The 15347-nt window shown below is 47.0% G+C and overlaps 1 protein-coding gene across 1 annotated transcript; it reads right to left on the reverse strand.

Moving 5' to 3' along the window:
- Positions 88 to 14576, reverse strand: LOC8084331 (FRIGIDA-like protein 3). The gene is made up of 4 exons (XM_002457129.2): positions 14240 to 14576; positions 12751 to 13782; positions 3880 to 4049; positions 88 to 778 (listed from the first exon to the last, which is right to left on the reverse strand). The coding sequence occupies exons 2-4, from the start codon at positions 13769 to 13771 to the stop codon at positions 359 to 361; spliced, it is 1611 nt and encodes a 536-aa protein (XP_002457174.1). The 5' UTR covers positions 13772 to 13782; positions 14240 to 14576; the 3' UTR covers positions 88 to 358.

A 15347-nucleotide genomic window follows, 5' to 3' on the forward strand; every position in this document is an offset into this window, starting at 1 on the left:
TATAGGAAGTTGAAGGATGGTGCACTTGTACCATATAGATCCATAGGCTTGTGTCATAGAAGATGCATGCATGGCGAAATTCAAATCAAAATAACTAATTTTCATGAACACCACAAGACGGCGAATGAAGTACGTAGGGATATCCATCGATAGCTAAATATTAGGAGTGATTTATGTCATGTCATTAGGGCATAAAATTAACAGATTTCACAACAGCCACTCAGAAACACACATATTGAGTGGTCCAACTATTTCCAGCTAGGCAAACTAGCAGAGTAACTGATGATACGACTACAACAGTGGGCAGCAGGTTAAGCTAGATAGTTAGGAACGAGCACCTGCACCTGGCTGTCTCCCATTAGTGGATATACGGGACCTGGTACTGAACTGGGTAGCCATTACCGTAATAAGGTCCGTGGGCAGGTTGCATGGTGTAAGACGCTGAGCTCACCATTGGTGGAAGATGAGCCTCAGCACCATACACAAACTGCCTCTCGTAAGGATTGGAGGGATGCCTCTCTGGGGTTGCTGCTGCTGGGTAGAAGCTCTTGTCAGCAAAGCCTGTAGCACGGTGTGCAAAGGCCGATCCATTGGCACGAGGCCGCTTGGACTGTGGCTTTGCTGCTTCAACAGCCCTCCTCTTGTCTGCCTTTGCTTTCTCTAGCTGCAAAACCCTTTTCTGAAGTGGATCCACAGGGTACTGCTCCTCAAGCTTGTGCTCTTCAATGCACTTAATGACAGATTTCAGTGCAGACAACTCGCGTTCATTCATCTCATTCTGAAAACACAAGTGGCCATTAACAGTTAAATATATGTCACACACTTAAACAGAGGCAAACGCTCACAACCACACATAAAAGATAATAAAAAAGTAACACGAACTGCCACAGCTAATTATGGTACTCCCTCCCAAGATAAGTGCACATTTCACATCTCGATCATCGAGGAGTCAAACTCTTCTAAAGTTTGACCAAGTATAGAAAATATTTGTATCTCCAAATAAGTTTATTATAGAGGTACATTCCACAATCAATTTAATGACACTTTTACACATCATGGATATTAGTACTTTTTTATATATATTTGGTCAAAGTTAGAAAAGTTTGACTCCTCGATAGATGTGCACTTATTTTGGGACAGAGTACCAGATTAAAACTGCAAGAGCAGCTAGCAATTATTAATCTATTGAAAGCAATAAGCACTTAGCAATCTTGGATATTACTTCTCTACAACCTAACTGAAGCTCTGTCACAGCAAGGTTCAATACCAAATCATTTCAGAGTTAATTAATCAACTTATAACTAAAGTAAGACGTAGAATTGGAGAAAACAGTTGAAATGGTCAAATGCGTGAATCAAAATATGCAGCAGTGGTCCATGCCTACAACAGGGCGACCCTCTGTCGCCACTCCTATTTTTTTGGCCATTGATCCACTTGTAACCATTTTTGGAACATGCCAGCTAGCAAGAGGTACTAACAAAACTCAGGGGGGCACAGGCAAGGCTGTGAACCTCCCTTTACGCTGATCATGCAGCTGTCATCTTATCACCAACAGCAGGTGATGTTGCTGCGCTCAAGGAAATCCTTCACCACTTTGACCAGGTGACCGGCCTAGTGACCAACCTTAACAAGAGTTTGGTCACGCCGCCAACACTCACGGTGCAACTAGTCAGCACAACACGACAATGAAGCGATTGGCTGAGCCAGACCGGGTTGGAGTCACGGCACCATCTTCTTAAGACAAAAATCAGGGGGGTGAGTCTTTGATAACAGTTTGGTCACGCCGATCAGATGTAGTAACATCGACATTTGGGCAGCTCATGTAGACTGCAAATGTTATGACGGCATCATGTACAGGCGCCGGAAACGCGTCTGTGGCTGAGTGCATGCCGGCATTAGAGGGCCATGGGCCTAGGGATTTATCTCATTTAAGTTATTTCCTATTTCCCCCCATAGAAATAGGATCTAGATTAGTTTGTTAAGAGGGGATAAATATCCCAAACTATGGTGGAGTTAATTAAGCAAGACAACTACTGTTGCAGGGCTTTCCCTACGCCATCTCTCTCTCTTGCCCAGCCCTAAGCCCTCACGGCACCCCCACACCACCGGGGGTTTAAGCCCGGCCGCAGATCAACCACCGCTACTCCCTCTGCAATTGTCAACACGCCCACACTGGCAAGGGAGACTCCTCAACCATGCTGGACATAATACTCTTGTGAAATCTATCCTCTCCTCTCAGCCTATCTACTTTCTAACTAAGTGCTCTCAAGTCTCAACCCTCCCAAGTCGCTCAAGGAACTGTACTGTAAAATACGGGGCTTCCTATGGATTGGGGCTCATCACATTTCAGGTGGCAAATGCAGGTAAATTGGAATCATTGTAACCGTCCTACCAAGCTCAGAGGGTGCGAGTATCCTCGACCTCTACAGGTTTGCAAGACCACTTTGCCTACACTAGTTGTGGCATGCTTGTCGCTCTAAAAGCAAACTCTGGGTAGGATGGATGTACCCTTTTGATGAAACTGATCAGCAACTCTAAAATGCAGCAACAAAGAACAGACTTGGGGATGGCGCCAAGGCTCTTTTTTGGCATTCCAGCAGGTGCGCATCACCAAAAGGGAGCTCCGGCCATTTTTTTTTTCAGCACGCAAAAGGAACAAAACGATACAACAGGCACTGCAGGACAATTTATGGGTGCAGTACATAAACATTCTAGCAAGCAAAATGCCTCAACAGTTGTCACAATTCGTCGCCCTTTGGGATTGTCTTCAGCATGTACACCTCAATGTGAGCGCAGCTGATCATATCTAGAGGGCGCTCAACACCAATGGTGAATATTCGACAAAATCAGCTTACATGGTGTAACTTCATGGATCGATACACTGAGTTAGAGATGAATCAGTGGTACGCTTGCTTGCACATTGTCAATACAGGCAACAAGTTTGGTCTGCATTGAGGACTTGGACCAAGGGACAGTTCCCTCACCCTTTGGGCTGGGCTTGTTAAAGTCATTTGGTTGTTGGCAATCCCGGTGGCATGGGAGAACTGGAAGGAACGCAGTGCTAGAACTTTTCAGCAACACCATTCCACTCAGGAAAGCTTGATTGCGAAAAACGAGGGGGAAGCAAGGACATTGTGCCGCCAATAGGCTCAAGGAGATTATCTGGAGCAGTCCTGTAGTGGGACTTTAACCCCCCTCCCCCTCCTTTTTGAACCTCTATTCCATGTTTAAACTAACTCTTCTTTACTTATATATGCCAGGCAGAACTCCTGCTGATCGTTTCACCCCAAAAAAAATGCAGCAGAGACTTCTTACGACTAACCAAAACATAAAAAGTACTAGTATTCAGGAGTGATATCAAGTTGTGGTCGCAACATCAGAGCCCTCCACTGGTCCGCGGTCACTTTGGCATAATAAGACTATAAAAGGTATGTAAGATGAGAAACAAACTGAGATAACCTTAACATGCTTTCATCATTTTATGCTGGTGTTTCAAGATTTAAATGATTCCAAAATTGTGTGGAGCTAGTTTCAACTTACAACATTTAAAGGAGGAAATAAACACATCATTCCCTTTAAAAAATATTGAAAAACATTCCCAAAAGCAAGCAACTATTCTAGCCTGTTTCTTGATAAAATAATTAACCGCAGCATCATAAATTACTCAAAAAGAAGGCTGAGCAGGGGGGAAATTATAGTATGATAGTCCACTATGCCAATGGGCAAAATACCTTATTAGACTCCTCAGATAGGAAGGAACCTTCCTAACAAAATTCACAGGTTTTGAAGCTGATGGTTTGGTTATGTACAGGGGCACTTTTTTAAATTCTACTACAGAAAAAACATTAGAAATTTAAAACTACAATGACTAAAATGTACCTGTGCCCCAGGAGAACCTTTGACATTCCTGGCATGTGACACTTTCTTAACATCCCTCAGATATGCTTTAAGCAGTTGCACTGGCTCAAACTGTTCAGTAAGCTCAAACACATAAGCCAAATTAATTGCATCAATAGGTCTTCCACTTTCCACCAGAACTTCAATGACACCTGGATTTCAAGAAACTGAATTAGTAAAACCACTTATGTTGAAAGAGAAAACCTTGTAATATGTGAAAACTAAATAGAAGGGTAAAATTACAGAGGAAAATGGAAAAAATAAAAAAGCAGCAGAGCAGGGAAAAGGCTAACATGAAAAAACAATGGTGGAAACATTGTTAGGTTTGCAACTGAAAAAGATACAAGACGACAACATACTCTGCAATACAAACTTTTCTTGTCATACTAGAAAGGAATATTTCACATTTGTAGAGAACTATGATGCACCCGCACTTCACTTTGCCACCATATCGGTGTCCAATGCTGCATTGGACACAGATACGCTGCCCACACATATCTACGGACTTCGAATAATTAAAGCCCAGAAATAAATAATTTTATTAACAGACACTTCAGCAACATGGCCAGCTTGATAAGCAACCCCTCCTTCCTGGACAACCCTGATCCCTACACCTCATTACACTCGGCCCCACACTCAACCGCACCTGCAGGTAGACACCACGGCATCTCTGGTCTCTAGCTCGATTCAAGAACTCCCCCTCCTTGTATCGACACAAGACTGCTGCTCCTCCACAATTTGGCTTGGCCCCTTGATTCCTTGCAGATTCCTATTTATAGGACTGGTGAGGTCCTTTTCCTCCTCCCAAATCCCAATGTGTTTCTATCCCCCATTCTTCTCATTTGTCTTCTAGATCTTGAGTGCTTAATTATTTCTTTTCTTAATTGTTCGTTTTTTTTTTGCTAAGATAATCCAATATACAAAGTGATTGAATAGAGGGGCAGAATAATGGAAGGCTCAGCTCAGGGCTATTTTGTGGTGCCATGTTGAGGTTCAAGATAGGGTGATGAGGCAGGAGGAAATGTGAAGCAGTGTTATCAGATCGGATGACTAATCAAGAATCAAGATTAGTCATCCTTATCAAAACATAGGGCTCAATAAGGGTCTTCGATATGATTACCTCGACTAGAAAATTAGTGGTCCGACTAATTAGTCATCCGACTAGTTAGGCCAGCCCAAGAAAGTTGTACAGTGGAAATAAGTTGGCCCACCCTTAGCTGGCCCATTAGGTTTATAGTATATATATATGTATGCTGTGAAGAGGGGAGGACCAGCTGGCGCTGTTTTTCTTTACATTGTATCGGTTCTTTCTTTATCTATACAATTTTACAGAAAACAAAGTAGAAGGTTCTTCCTTTGATTAGTATGATACATACTGATTAGTAGTGCCTCTTAGCTGTACTAGTATGTGCTGGGCTCAAGAATCAGGAACGAACATGTATGTGCTGCACTAGTATCTAAACTATAGGTTACACAATGCCTTCATGGGGCCTAGAGTGCACATAAAGCGTCGCCTAGGTGTTGTGAGGACTGAGGAGGGTAGGACACGGTGCCTCGCCACAGCGCCTCAAAAACCATGTATTTAGTTATTTGCAGGCTTGTCTTTCAATGTTGTCAAGATTCATATACCTTTGTCCCCAGCATTAGCATTTCTGAATATATTCCTCCTGGATATAACAGGTTGAGGACTACCTTTCTTCAAAGGCAAAGGGCTCACATCAAAACCTTACTGGATATGACTAGCGCCTTGTTTAGTTCCGAAAAGATTTCGGATTTTGGTACTGTAGCACTTTCGTTTGTTTGTGACAAATATTATCCAATCATGTACTAACAAAGATCAAAAGATTCATCTCGCGATTTACAGCTAAACTGTGTAATTAGTTTTTGTTTTCGTCTATATTTAATACTTCATGCATGTGCCGCAAGATTCAATGTGACAGGGAATCTTGAAAACTTTTTGGTTTTCGGGGTGAACTAAACAAGGCCTAGGAGCACATGTTCCGAAAAGGGTATGACCATTTGTTCAAATGGATGGACTGACGCACAGATCAGCCACCCATCAATTTTCTTGAAACCAAGGTTCTTAAGGTGTCGCCTAGGCGTCCAGGCGACCCCCCAGCGCCTTGCAAAATGGTCGCCTAGGCGGGCGCCTAGGCGTCCAGGCGGTGGCGCATTGTCATGCCTCGCCTTTACACCTTGTAAGAACTATGCTTGAAACTTCTCAGGATGTAACTATGTTTTTGCAAGCTCTCAATTGTGAAGATGTAAGTCAAAGGACTACAAAGCTGAGAAGTTGATCACTATTCAAGTAGGTCCAAGAAATGAGGTCCAAGCCATCACCGACAATGCTGCCAATTCATAAATGTCACTGAAGTATCTCAACTCCTTGTGTTGTGCATACACTTAATCTTGCTCTGAAGAGTATTTGTGCTGCTAAAATGACATGGGCTAACGAAGAACAAATTTTCTTTGAAGAGTGTTGTCATGGACGTTGGGGTCGTGGATAACTGTACCGTGGCTACATAGGTCGTAGCCTTGATCACTAGGAATGGGGCCCTATTGTATTGGGGCAGGGTTTTACCCCTCAGCGCCCGATTGTTGAAGGGGGTGAGATAAGAAGAACAAGGTAGATTGCATATTGTCATTGTTTGCTTGATCATCCTTATTACAGGGAAACAAATAGGCTCTCGGCCTTTAAACTTAGGAGATGTGGTTTCCCTTATTTTTAGGCTTAGTTCAGCATGCAGCAGCACCTCAGCCACGCCCTTCAATCAGACGGGGTCCTTGGACTGTCCATGCAGCCATCCTCAGCTGATCCTCTGGATCAGCATGCACGGTGATTGCTTGGTCTTCAGGTGCCCATGCATGCAGCCCTCCAGGCACCCATAACACTGGCCCCACATGACAAGTGTTAATACATGGCATGATGCTAGCAATGTTTACTGAGTTTATCAGGCAAGTGACTTTCTATTTCCTATATTGGATAGGCGTGTTGGCACAAGAACCCTGCACCGAGGTGAGCAGCACCTGCTCTCCTCCCCTCTCCCTCTCCCCTGCTCCAAGGTAGAAGAAGAGCCCTGAGCTCCCACAGCACACACACAGCACACACACAGTTTCAGACTTGAACTGAAACTGGAACTGAATGAGTGGCAAATGAACTGCCTTCTTCCATTGCATTGGACTGGTTTATATACACCAATACATGTACCTTCTAAGGTACAAAGCTACCTACTACATACTGAAAACGGATCGGATACGGACGGATATTACTGATATCATATTTGTTTTCATATTTCTGGTCGGATTCGGATTCGAATACGGATAATATCAACCATGTCGGATAAGATATGATTAGATGTCGACATCATAAATATACAATTTAAATATTCGGATACGGATACGGTACCGGATGTTGAATAGTCGGACACGAATACGGACAGATCTAAACCCCTCTAAACGAATACGGTCTCGAATACGATCGGACAATATCCGTACCGTTTTCATCCCCTACTCCTAAGGTACATGGCTGAAATCAGCCCACAACTACTCTAGTACCAGCCATGCTGCTGGTGTACCTCTACTAGTACATAGTATGGCCTATTGCCTTATACTCTACAGGACCAAGGACTTGGACAGCCATGACATGAGCTGATCCAACTACTGCCCTCTGTCCTGGACAGGAAGAAGAGAGAAAGGGGGCAGCAGATTATGTCTTACAAATCTTCCCCTAATCTTTGCTGCCCTCATTTGACCTCAGCCATGCCAATCATGCCTCGAAGCTCCATGAACCTGAGGCGCCCGAGAGACTTGGTGAGAATGTCAGCAAGCTGTCGCCCGGTGTCGACGAACTCGATGACAAGCTGTCCTCCATCGACGCAGTCACGAAGGAAGTGAAACTTCACGTCGATGTGCTTGCTCCTGTCGTGGAGGACTGGGTTCTTGGCCAGCGCAATGGCTGGCTGGTTGTCCACCTTGAGTGCCGGCGGCTGCGCTTGAACCCCGGTGAGCTCTGTTAGCAGCCGTCGCATCCAAACCACCTGGCACGCCGCCGTGGCTGCCGCCACGTACTCCGCCTCACATGTGGACAAGGCCACCATCTTCTGCTTCAACGATTGCCAGGCAATTGGCGCACCGCCGAGGAAGATGAGCACGCCGGAAGTGCTCCGCCGCCCGTCAATGTCTCCTGCCATATCCGCATCGCTGAACACCGTGAGTCCCGGCGTTCCTTCCTTGGTCTCGGGTGGTGCTTCACTGAACACCTTCAGCTGAAGCCCACCGCGTTTGGGGAAGACAAGTCCCCACTCCGCCGTGCCTTGAACATAGCGCAGTAGTCGCTTGACTGCCGCCCAATGATCCTCCCGCGGATCCTCCATGAAACAGCTCACATAGCCCACCGCAAAAGCGATGTCTGGCCGTGTGTGAGTCAGCCAGCGCAAACCGCCGACGATACTCCGGTAGAGCGTGGCATCCACCTTCGCCGCAGTGCTCTGCTTTGAGAGCTTGATGCGCTCTTCCATGGGCGTGGCCACTGCCTTGCTGCCTGCCATCCCCGCCCGCTCGATCAGCTTCAGTGCATAAGCACGCTGTCCAAGCTTGATGGTGTCCTCTCCTTGCTTCACCTCGATGCCGAGGTAGTAGGACAGAGGACCCAGGTCACTCATCCGAAACCGAGCCGCCATCTGTTCCTTGAACTTGGCGATGTCTGTTGTGCGCGCTCCGGTGACAATGAGATCATCCACGTACACCCCGACGACGAGATGCTCCTTCCCCCGTCGGCGGGTGTACAGGGCGTGCTCCGTGGCGCACCGCTGAAACCCGAGCTCCGCCATGGTGGCGTCGAGCTTGGCGTTCCAGGCTCGCGGCGCCTGACGCAACCCGTAGAGGGCCTTCCGCAGGCGCAGAACCTTCTTCTCCGCCCCTTTGACGATGAACCCCGGCGCTTGCTTGACGTAGACGGTCTCAGCCAGGTCCCCGTTGAGGAACGCCGACTTCACGTCCAGATGGTGGACTTGCCAGTCCTTGGCCCCTGCGAGCGCGAGCAACAGCCGCACGGACTCCATGCGCGCGACGAGGGCGAACACTTCTTCGAAGTCGATGCCCTCGCGTTGCACGAATCCACGGGCCACGAGTCGCGCCTTGTGCTTCACCACTGCACCGCGCTCGTCCCGCTTCACCTTGAAGACCCACTTGAGCCCGATCGGCCGACAACCCGCTGGCGGATCGACCAAGTAAGGGGGCATGAGCTGATCCAACTACTGCCCTCTGTCCTGGACAGGAAGAAGAGAGAAAGGGGGCAGCAGATTATGTCTTACAAGGCGTGAACTGTAATGTACTTTTTTTGGAGGGGGGGAATGTGGGGAGGGGGGAGCTCTTGCCCCTCTCCCTTCCTAATACTCAATATAATTATATGCAGCTCTCATGTGTGTTCAAGGGGGAGTTACATGCTATTGCTAATACCAGATTTGCCTCAGCCGTGTTAACCATCTCCAAGAGTACCCAAATTTGTTTTCCCAAAACCATTGAGTTTTCCAAGTCGCCAAAAAGTATTGGGAGCACCAAAGAAACGTTTCTCCAACAGTTTCCAAAAAATCACTCCTCAAAGATAGAAGGTAATTTTACATTAGGAATTCGAACTATTTCTAAATCACCCCAACCACAACCACTTTTATACTTTCTTTCTCGCTTATACATTTGTATCAGGAATCCTGTCCTACTTATTCTTTCCCACATCCTTCCACCTTAGATAGGCGCGACAGATATGCGCGTGTATTTATCCATGTGACGGGTCAATTTTTCCAAGTGCCAAAAGATTGGGAGGTGGGATTGGGAGTTGTTGGAGATGTATTTTTTTCAATCTTGCCAAAAATCATGGATTGGGAGATTGTTTTGGGGACTCTTGGAGATGTATTATGCTGAAGTGGTTTTGTATGGTCACTAGGCTCTTTGCCAAATGGTGATTAGAGAAATGTGGGAGAGCTGCAATGATGATCAAGATGGGCCGACTAAATTTATGAGTATTTAGTATGGACTTTTGGCACAATGTGAATTACATTGTTAAATTCACTGTGCCAATATATGAAATGCTACAAGCAGCAGCAGACACTGACACACCGTGGCACGTGCCATCACTGATTTGTAAGATGTAGATACAATGATTGAGAATGTGAAAAAAGCTATCTACAATCATGACAGGACGGCAGTGAAGGGTCCCATTTTTACAATGTTGTTACAGCATATTGGTTGACCGATGGGCTGAAGGTAACACTCCACTCCACTGCTTGGCACATACTTTATGCTTCATCTCATAATGAAAACACCTTACCTCCGCCAGTTCACATGTCCCCTCATATGGGCTCTGCTGTGGGCTCATGGCCACACCAGGAATTGGAGGCTGGCGACTGCCTCCCACTCCCTACGGGTCTGTTTGGTTTGTGTTCTATTCCAAGCCTGGCTAGCTTTTTGAGCCAGGTCACACTTAACCAGGTTGACATAAGCCAATACCCACTTGTTTGGTTGGAGTGATTGCTGAAGCCTGGCTAAGTTTTGGTTTGTTTGGTTGCTGGCTTTGACTTGTATAGAATCACCCTATCCTAGCACTGGTAAGTTTACCCCATTGAGACATTTTGTCAAACACATTACCTTCGCCACTGCAACACTCCAGTATGGATCGAGGCACCACCGTTGAGGGCGGCGGCGCGACACGGTCGAGGGAGGCGGCACGGGTGACGGGTTGCCCTCAAGTCAGGCAAGTCCCAATCAGGCGCGGTCTAGGTCTCGAGGACGAGGATGCGAGGCGCTGGCGGCCTCATCCCTCCCGCGCGGGCACCGGCGGCGAGCGGAGGAGTGGCGCTGGTCGAGCGGGCCGGAGAGCTGGGCGCCGCGGTCAATGGGCCCGGAGAGGAAGAGCGGCCCCGAGGAACGCGGAGGAGTACTGCGGCAGCGGCATGCCGCCGGCGCCCGAGGAGTGGTAGATCGGCACGGGCATGGAGGAGTTGGCGGAGAGCGCGGCGCCGGAGATCGAGTGGCGGAAGGAGGACGAGTGGCCCGCGGCGGCGGCGGAGCTAGTGGCATAGCAGAAGGAGTGGCCGAGCGCGTCGTCCAGGCACGGCCCGTCGTCCGCGGGCGCCGGCGCCGGCCACGAGCACGCGGTGAGCAGCCGCAACGCGCCGCTGCCCAGGCACGGCCCGTCGTCCACGGCTTCGTCTCCGCCTCGCCTCTTCCCGCCCCACCCTCCTCTTCCGAGCACGCGGTGGCCGGCGTCGGTGTTGGTTGCGGGGTGACGAGAGAGGAGGTGAGTGGACGCGGCAGCGAGGGCTGGCTAAGCCTGGCTCCGTGAGAACGCCCGATTCGGGCGTTTCCAGGAAGCCACCGAATGCGTAGCTGGCGGGCTTGTGGAAGCCTGGCTACCAGGCCAAACAGGGAACCAAACAGACCTAAGTTGTATTATGGAAGCCTGGCTAGGGCCTAGTGCAGGCAACCAAACACACTCTACGTGGCTACGGCGCTACGCCGATGAAAAGGCGTCGCGTGTTTCCAGCACGGTTTGGCACACAGTCTATCATAGTTATTTGAATCAGCTACTAGTGTCTAAATTTTATAATTTGCTACTTTCTCTTGATTAACCCGAGAGATGGAGACGATATCTTTTGAAGAGGCAGAGAACACTCTTGGAAGACAGCTGAAAATATCTAGGAGATTACACTCTCCCACTGTCTAAATGTCTTCTATTTAAATTAAAATATGGGTTCGTACTGTAACTCAAGTTGAACCCCCATTCCTTACTGTTTGGCTGTTTGCTATTTGCTTGTTAATGGTTGTTTGAAGTTAAATTGCCTATTTAAACCCTAAGCTATCTCTGTTTGAACTTCAATAATGTGTAAATGTGTTAATGGTTACTACCCTGTATTGTTAGTTTGTTAAAAAAAATGTGCTGACTGCTCATCATGCTATTTCTTTGTCTAGGTGAATGGAGAAACTGCAAGGAGGTGAGGATTACAGGTACATTTACTTACTTAGCTTAGCTTTACAATATGCACGCACACATTAGTAATTATAAAATGCATTGCCTTGTGTCAGCAATTTTGGGAAAAATAGTGAATCGCCTTGTAATCAGTGCATCATGGATAAAGAACATCATCAAAAGCAACTGTACACCAATATGTGAAACAATAAACTAGAAATATTTAATTTTTGTGTATGAAATCTCAAATGTATAAAAGAATAGAAAGGACAAAGGACAAGTTGGCAGTAAAATCAGTGGAAGACTATTTGAATAAAGCATGGCTTCGTTTACCTAAGTACATATGATAGAGAAAGAACTGTGATTTAAGAAATTGAGATTCTTCGGTGTGGAATTCAGCAAAACAAAAGCTGTATAGCATAATGAAGTGACCTCAAACAAGACAAGCAAAACAATGGAACACCTTAAGCTCAACTAAAATTCTGAGTATAAATTATAAAGAGATCTGCTCTCAAAGAACAAGTAATCACAATTGTTTAAAATGTTGTAGATTAAGACAATATCTTGGCACACTTTATAAACAATAGGCACTTATAGCAAGAAAACGAAAAGCTAGTTTGGAAGTATGCAGTTTATGTGAAGTTTTTTACAGCAAAAGTTCTATTTGGATTTTAATCTTTTTTTTTATCCTTGACCGGTATTCAAAACATCCACTAACCAGAAAACAAGAAAGTCAAAACTACACAGAAATTAACACCCAAAGTAACATAAGTGTGAAACAATGTCCTATGAATATTTGTCAAGCATTTCAATACACTGAAAGAATACAGATCTTTCACAGATGTTCAATGTTGTTTGAGACAGATAAATCATTAGTCCACCAGAGCACTGACCTGGCATTTTCTGCGACAACCCAAGCAATCGACAAAGTTCAGGTGTCTGACGACGACGACTGACATATGGAAGCAATTTGCACAGGTCATCTTCGTTATATTCAGCAGAAATACCAAAGGTTGCCAGGAGTTGAAGAAATGCATGAGCTTCAAGACAGTTCCCATTACTAGCATCAATGTCAAGATTATCTAACTTGGACTTCCACTCAAATGCAATCTTCTTTGCTCGCTCTACGATATTAGTTGTAAGCATGTGCCCCTCCAAAGAGAAACAAGTTATATTATTAGTTTGCAGCTGTCCAAGTGACTCCATCAACATCAGGCAGGTCCTTCTAACACCCAGAAGGTCTCCATCCTTTTTGCCATCTAATACAAGATTATCTCCAGAATAGAAGTCTTCCAGGGAATCCAACACCAAGCCATAAGGATCAGATGTTTTCTTCAGTGCACTGGGAATTTCCTCGCGGATGGCTGCCAAGTTCTTCCTGTTGTCGGATATGAACTTATGAAGCCCCTTAACATTCATTTCCTCACAGAGTGAGGCAAGCTCAGAACGAGGCCTCACTGCAGCATTACCATCTTGCAAGTGCACACTCTCTTCAGAAGCCGGTTTAGGCCACTTGACACCAAGATTATCCAGTGCCTTGTTCATTGGATTGATGGCAGGAACAGGTAAGGAAAGCCTAGACTTGCTAAAGATCATAGCTAATGCAGCATCCCTCTTCTCCTGCAACCTCTCCAGAGAGGTCAGTTCCTTGGCCACAACAGCTGCCTCCCGCTGCTCCAGCATCAGATCTGATTTTGCGACAATCTCCTGGAACTCCTCCTCCTGCTCTTTTAGCTCGTCAAACTTTTTCTTGAGGGACTGTTCAAGGCCACGAAAGTGGTCTTCAAGCTGCTTCCACTTAAGGTTCATGGAGACAGCACTCTGGCTCTCAAGCTCAGCAAATGCCTCCTGAAGCTGCTGTATCTTGGAGCTTGTCGAGTCCATAAGGGCTGCGACGGACTCCATGTCAGGCATAGCAAATGCTCCTGCAACAAAGAATACAGCACATCCGAAAGAGGGTATAAATCCTAACAGAAGAAACACCCAAAACCTTACAAATCATATCAATTTCTTGATTAGGGTTCCAAAAAGCGGCACTGAGCGCACGCTTCAACGCTAAGCGGACAGGCAACGCCTCGCTTTGGGGCATAAGCGCTCCCAAAGCGGCGCGACCGCCTTGACAAGGGCGCGAGGCGCCGAGGCTGGAGGGGGAGCCGCTGACGACGCCGCCGAGCCTGGGACTGCCCCGCCGCCGTCGTTTGCGTCCGAGCGCGTGTGTGTGTGCCAAGGGGAGGGGGGGGGATGACGGAAGATGGAGCGCCGGCGCTGTGAGGAAGATCGGCCCCGTTGGGTTCAGAGCAACTAGCTCCACCGACGAATCTCCGCAAAACGCGCTGAGAGAGAGCTGCGAGAGATGGAGGAGCTGAAAAAAGTAGATCTCACCGGCTCCTTCTCCCTTCTCACGCGGGATGGACGCCGCTGCCCCTGGATCCACGCGCTGCGACTCTTCCTCCCTCCTCCTCACGCGCGTAGCCGTCGACGGAGAAGAAGCCCGGCGACCAGGAACGACGGAGAGAGGCGGGGCGGCGATGAGAGGCGGAACGGCGACGGAGGCAGGGCGGGAGAGGCGGAGCTAGGGAGGCGGATGCGCGCCGTCGCTCGGCGGCGCGACGGCTCCGAGCGGGAGCGGTGGGACGGCGGAGAAGAAAGTTCGTGGTGCTCGTGCCCGAGCCGCGGGATCCCGGTGTCCTCTCCCGAGAGCGATGGGTGGTGGGCTAAGGGAAAGAAGGGGTATTATAGACATTTCAGCTTTCTTATCTGCCCGAAGAAGTCGTTCCAAGGAACGTTTTACCCAAAAAAACAGTTCTCTCCTGCGAACGAACTAGAACCATACCGTAACTGTTTTTATTTTATTTTATTGATGAAGTCTAACATGAAGAAACGGCAGCGGATTATAGGTGTCTTTGGTTCCTTGCTAAATTTTAGCTACCTAAAATTATTTTAACTACTCTTAGATGACTAATGGAACTAAACTATTTTAGCTCCTTTTAGTCAATGTGTTTGGAACTTTAGCTACTAAAGTGACTAAAGTTTAGCTAGCTAAAATTTAGCAAGAGAAACCAAACAGGACCTATGTGTCTTCACTGGAGTAGTGAAAAGTGTAAAAGAACAATAAGAATGGAAAATAAGAGAAGGTGGATAGCATAACCCTTATTAGAATATCTGGGACAAAGAAACGAGTGTGCAGTAAGGATAAGATGAGCTCATATCCCACCAGTCTGTACCTAGTGGGAGAGGCAGGTTATGGCCCGGAAACAATCAATGGAGAGCCACACATGTGAGCTCCATTAGCGGGGAGAGTTGGTTCTACGACGAGACCAACCACGCATGTGTCATTGCTAGACCATGGTCCATGGGTGTAGAGTCGGTGGTCCACTCGCAGGGTCTAGAATCATTAGTCCTCACGTTAATAGGATCCAAATGGCTAGAAGAGGTGAATAACCTATGGAAGTTTTCTTCAAACAATTAGAACCATCTTTGTTAGCCAATA

The sequence above is a fragment of the Sorghum bicolor genome, chromosome 3 (genome assembly GCF_000003195.3).
Source record: "Sorghum bicolor cultivar BTx623 chromosome 3, Sorghum_bicolor_NCBIv3, whole genome shotgun sequence".
Lineage (NCBI taxonomy): Eukaryota > Viridiplantae > Streptophyta > Magnoliopsida > Poales > Poaceae > Sorghum > Sorghum bicolor.

Bases quoted from the DNA above. Each gene is read 5' to 3' on its own strand.
- LOC8084331 (XM_002457129.2), bottom strand. From the start codon at position 13,771: ATGCCTGACATGGAGTCCGTCGCAGCCCTTATGGACTCGACAAGCTCC. The intron at 4,050-12,750 runs GTCAGTGCTCTG...CTTGAAATCCAG, and splicing joins GTTGTCGCAGAAAATGCCAG to GTGTCATTGAAGTTCTGGTG. The intron at 779-3,879 runs GTACATTTTAGT...TTGTGTTTTCAG, and splicing joins AAGGTTCTCCTGGGGCACAG to AATGAGATGAATGAACGCGA.